The sequence below is a fragment of the Mus caroli genome, chromosome 9, assembly GCF_900094665.2.
Source record: "Mus caroli chromosome 9, CAROLI_EIJ_v1.1, whole genome shotgun sequence".
Lineage (NCBI taxonomy): Eukaryota > Metazoa > Chordata > Mammalia > Rodentia > Muridae > Mus > Mus caroli.
In genome coordinates this window covers 36817210-36819218 of record NC_034578.1, presented here as the reverse complement: position 1 = coordinate 36819218, position 2009 = coordinate 36817210, and the positions used below count along the sequence as shown (strand labels likewise).

The window sequence follows — 2009 nt, the reverse complement described above, 5'->3', positions numbered from 1 at the left end:
AAGGTTCAAAACATTGAAGTGGTTTTCCATTGTGATCCTTCTCTTGCAATCAAAGACATGAGTAGATCTATCTTCTTCAGAATATATCCAGAATTCTGTCTCCTCTCATTGCCTTTGAATTCTGTCTCTTCTGTTCATTTTCATATTCGTTTTCCTCAGTCTTCATGTTTATAGATTTGTCAATTAAAATAAGGTGGTAGGCCATTGAGATAGCTTAGAGGGTTAGGAAGCTTGTCCCCAAGCCCAATGACCTTATCTAAAGAGCCCACATGAGAAAAAGGGAGAGCCAACTCTTTCATCTTGTTCTCTGATACTCTGCCATGCCCTCTTCCACAAATTAATAAATGTAATTTTTAAATTTCATAAAATAGACATATCTTTTTTACATAACTCTAAGTTTTTATTTGTCTTATTTTTTCTTAATATTTGGTTAGTACACACACACACACACACACACATTTATTCATATACATTTATATACCAGTGGGTAAGAAAGTAAGCTAGAGAGACTAGGGAAAATTAAAAGAACCACATTGGAAGTAGAAACACTTAAATGTGGAAATGAGATTCACAACAAAATAAATCTCACAGACATTTTATTTTGACATGACCCTTCAACTTGTAATAGTTATTCTTGCACTCAAGACAATTTAAGTGAATGTTTAAATTTGTACCTTCAAGATAAGTTTTTCTACATAGACTAAGAGAACAGCCCACTATTCAGAGCCTTTTTAATGGCTTCTTTGACATCTTTGTTCCTAAGGCTATATATAAGGGGATTAAGCATGGGAATCACTGTGGTGTAAAAGACAGAAGCCACTTTCTCCTGGATTGTGTTACCTGTAGATGGTTTAAAATACATGAAGATAATGGAGCCATAGAAGACTCCAACAGCTGCAAGATGGGAACTGCAGGTACTGAAAGCTTTAGACCTGCCATCAGCTGAGCGTATTCGCAGAATGCTGGCAAGGATGAAGGCGTAAGAGATGAAGATGGAAAACACACTTGCAAAAACATTAAATCCAACAAGTATCATCACCCAAAACTCCTTGGTATAGTCTCTAGAGCAAGCTATATTTATAAGAGGGAGGATGTCACAGAAGTAATGGTGAATGACATTAGTTCCACAGAAGGAACGACTGGATATGTAGCTGGTATGAACTGTGGCCCCAAAGGCTCCCATAGCATACACAGCAGTGGACAGTAGCATGCAGACCCTGTGAGACATAGTGACATTATAGAGCAAGGGGTTGCAGATGGCAACGTAACGATCATATGCCATGGCTGTTAGCATGTAGGAGTCATCAATACCGAAGAAAGAGAACAGAAAGAGCTGGGCCATGCATTCAGGAAAGGCTGTAAAATTCTTTTCTGATACAAAGTTCACCAACATCTTGGGGATTATTACAGAGGAGTAGCAGAGATCTATAAAGGACAAGTTACTGAGGAAATGATACATGGGCGTGTGAAGCTGAGAGCTAATTCTGATTAAAAAGACTAAGCCCAAGTTTCCTGCCATGGAGACCAAATAGATCAACAGAAACAGGGAGAAAAGTGGGATCTGGAGCCCTGGCTGGTCTGTTAACCCCTCAAGGACAAATAAGGATGCTTCAGAGTGATTTCCTGCGCTCATTCTTCTCCCAGATGTGATGAGTTGAGTGGTTCAATGGAGAGAGGCAAATATTATCAGTTGGTAGTATTTAGCAGTTTGAAAATTGGCAAATGACTTAGTTTTCAATAGAGCCAAAATTCAACATACTAATAGTACTGCTTGAACACCAGCTATCATCAAGATTACATTCCATTTGGTTACATGTTGATTACATGCCTTGAGAAGTGAAACTCACTGGGTTTCTGTTTTACTATCCTCTTGTGGCACTGCAATGTGAGATTCATGTTGTCTCTGCAAATGAAGCTCCAGGAACTCTGACTCTTCCTGTAAGAGAAGAACAACTATTATTTAAGCACGTTGCAGGAGCACCTGCCCAGAGAGGTTCTTCCATTTAGTA

At 38.8% G+C, this 2009-nt stretch overlaps 1 protein-coding gene across 1 annotated transcript; it reads right to left on the bottom strand.

Moving 5' to 3' along the window:
- Positions 1-606: 606 nt before the first annotated feature.
- Positions 607-1674, bottom strand: LOC110302556 (olfactory receptor 8D1-like). Its single transcript, XM_021173363.1, has one exon. It carries the CDS (start codon positions 1631-1633, stop codon positions 701-703), a length of 933 nt encoding a protein of 310 aa, XP_021029022.1. The 5' UTR covers positions 1634-1674; the 3' UTR covers positions 607-700.
- Positions 1675-2009: the final 335 nt, after the last annotated feature.